This window comes from Sinocyclocheilus rhinocerous, unplaced genomic scaffold (assembly GCF_001515625.1).
Source record: "Sinocyclocheilus rhinocerous isolate Xijiao unplaced genomic scaffold, SAMN03320098_v1.1 C36290196, whole genome shotgun sequence".
NCBI classification, from domain to species: Eukaryota; Metazoa; Chordata; class Actinopteri; order Cypriniformes; family Cyprinidae; genus Sinocyclocheilus; species Sinocyclocheilus rhinocerous.
In genome coordinates, this window is record NW_015777939.1 from 1 (window position 1) to 977 (window position 977).

A 977-nucleotide genomic window follows, 5' to 3' on the forward strand; every position below is an offset into this window, starting at 1 on the left:
ATAATATTTCACAATTTTTACTGTATTTTTGATCAAATAAATGCTACTAAATGTACTAAAAGTTACTTAGTAATGGTAACCTAAAATGGTGTAAAACTGCAAAATAGCTAATTTTATTTCCATCACCACAATTTTGGTATGATATTGTTTAAAAAGTTTCAGCAGCACATATTGCTTCACATGCTATTTTTTATAAATGGTAGGCAGTATACAGTATATACTGCACAGTGTGCACTAAGCAGTATGTGAGTATTCGTTGATTTATTCCTTCATTTCTGTACAGGGGGTCGTTCACACCGTCACTGGCTATATGCTCTATACATCACTGACCTTCAAATATGTTTTCGATTATCACCATGACGACGTTTACTGGTGCACTGCAGACATTGGCTGGATAACAGGCCACTCCTACATCACGTACGGCCCGTTAGCCAACGGCGCCACCAGCGTGCTGGTAAGAAATATAATGCAGAATATTTACTTGCACAAACTGGTAAATTTTGAACTTGTTTATGCAATATTCAGCATAGCTTTTACTGTAATTTTCAAAAATATAAAGTCAATCTGATCATTTACCACAAACAGTTTGAATGAGAGTGATTTGGTGTGTAGTTTGAAGGTGTGCCAGTGCATCCTCATGTGGGCAGACTGTGGGAGATCATTGAGAAGTACGCAGTCTCTAAGTTCTACACTGCACCCACTGCTATAAGACTGCTGATGAAATACGGGAAAGAACCACTGCAGCGGTGAGCGCACACACACATAGGGACCAAAAAATGTCCCAACAAGGATTTTGGATATTGCCATCTTTGTGGACACGTTATAGACACTTTGTGTTTACGTTGTAGTTCCCATGACATTATATACAATTGTGTCCTCATAATAAACCATATATACCATAACATGGTATATATGGTTTACTAATTATTAGTACTACCTAACCCTAACCTTTTAGAAAGAAAAATAATATATATATA

The 977-nt window shown here is 36.5% G+C and overlaps 1 protein-coding gene across 1 annotated transcript; it reads left to right on the top strand.

Moving 5' to 3' along the window:
* Positions 1–283: 283 nt before the first annotated feature.
* LOC107735779 (acetyl-coenzyme A synthetase, cytoplasmic-like) lies at positions 284–757 on the top strand (the record flags this gene model as incomplete). Its single annotated transcript, XM_016547365.1, has 2 exons — positions 284–454; positions 613–757. Coding segments are annotated over 2 exons (309 nt in total), but the record flags the coding sequence as incomplete, so codon positions are not given.
* Positions 758–977: the final 220 nt, after the last annotated feature.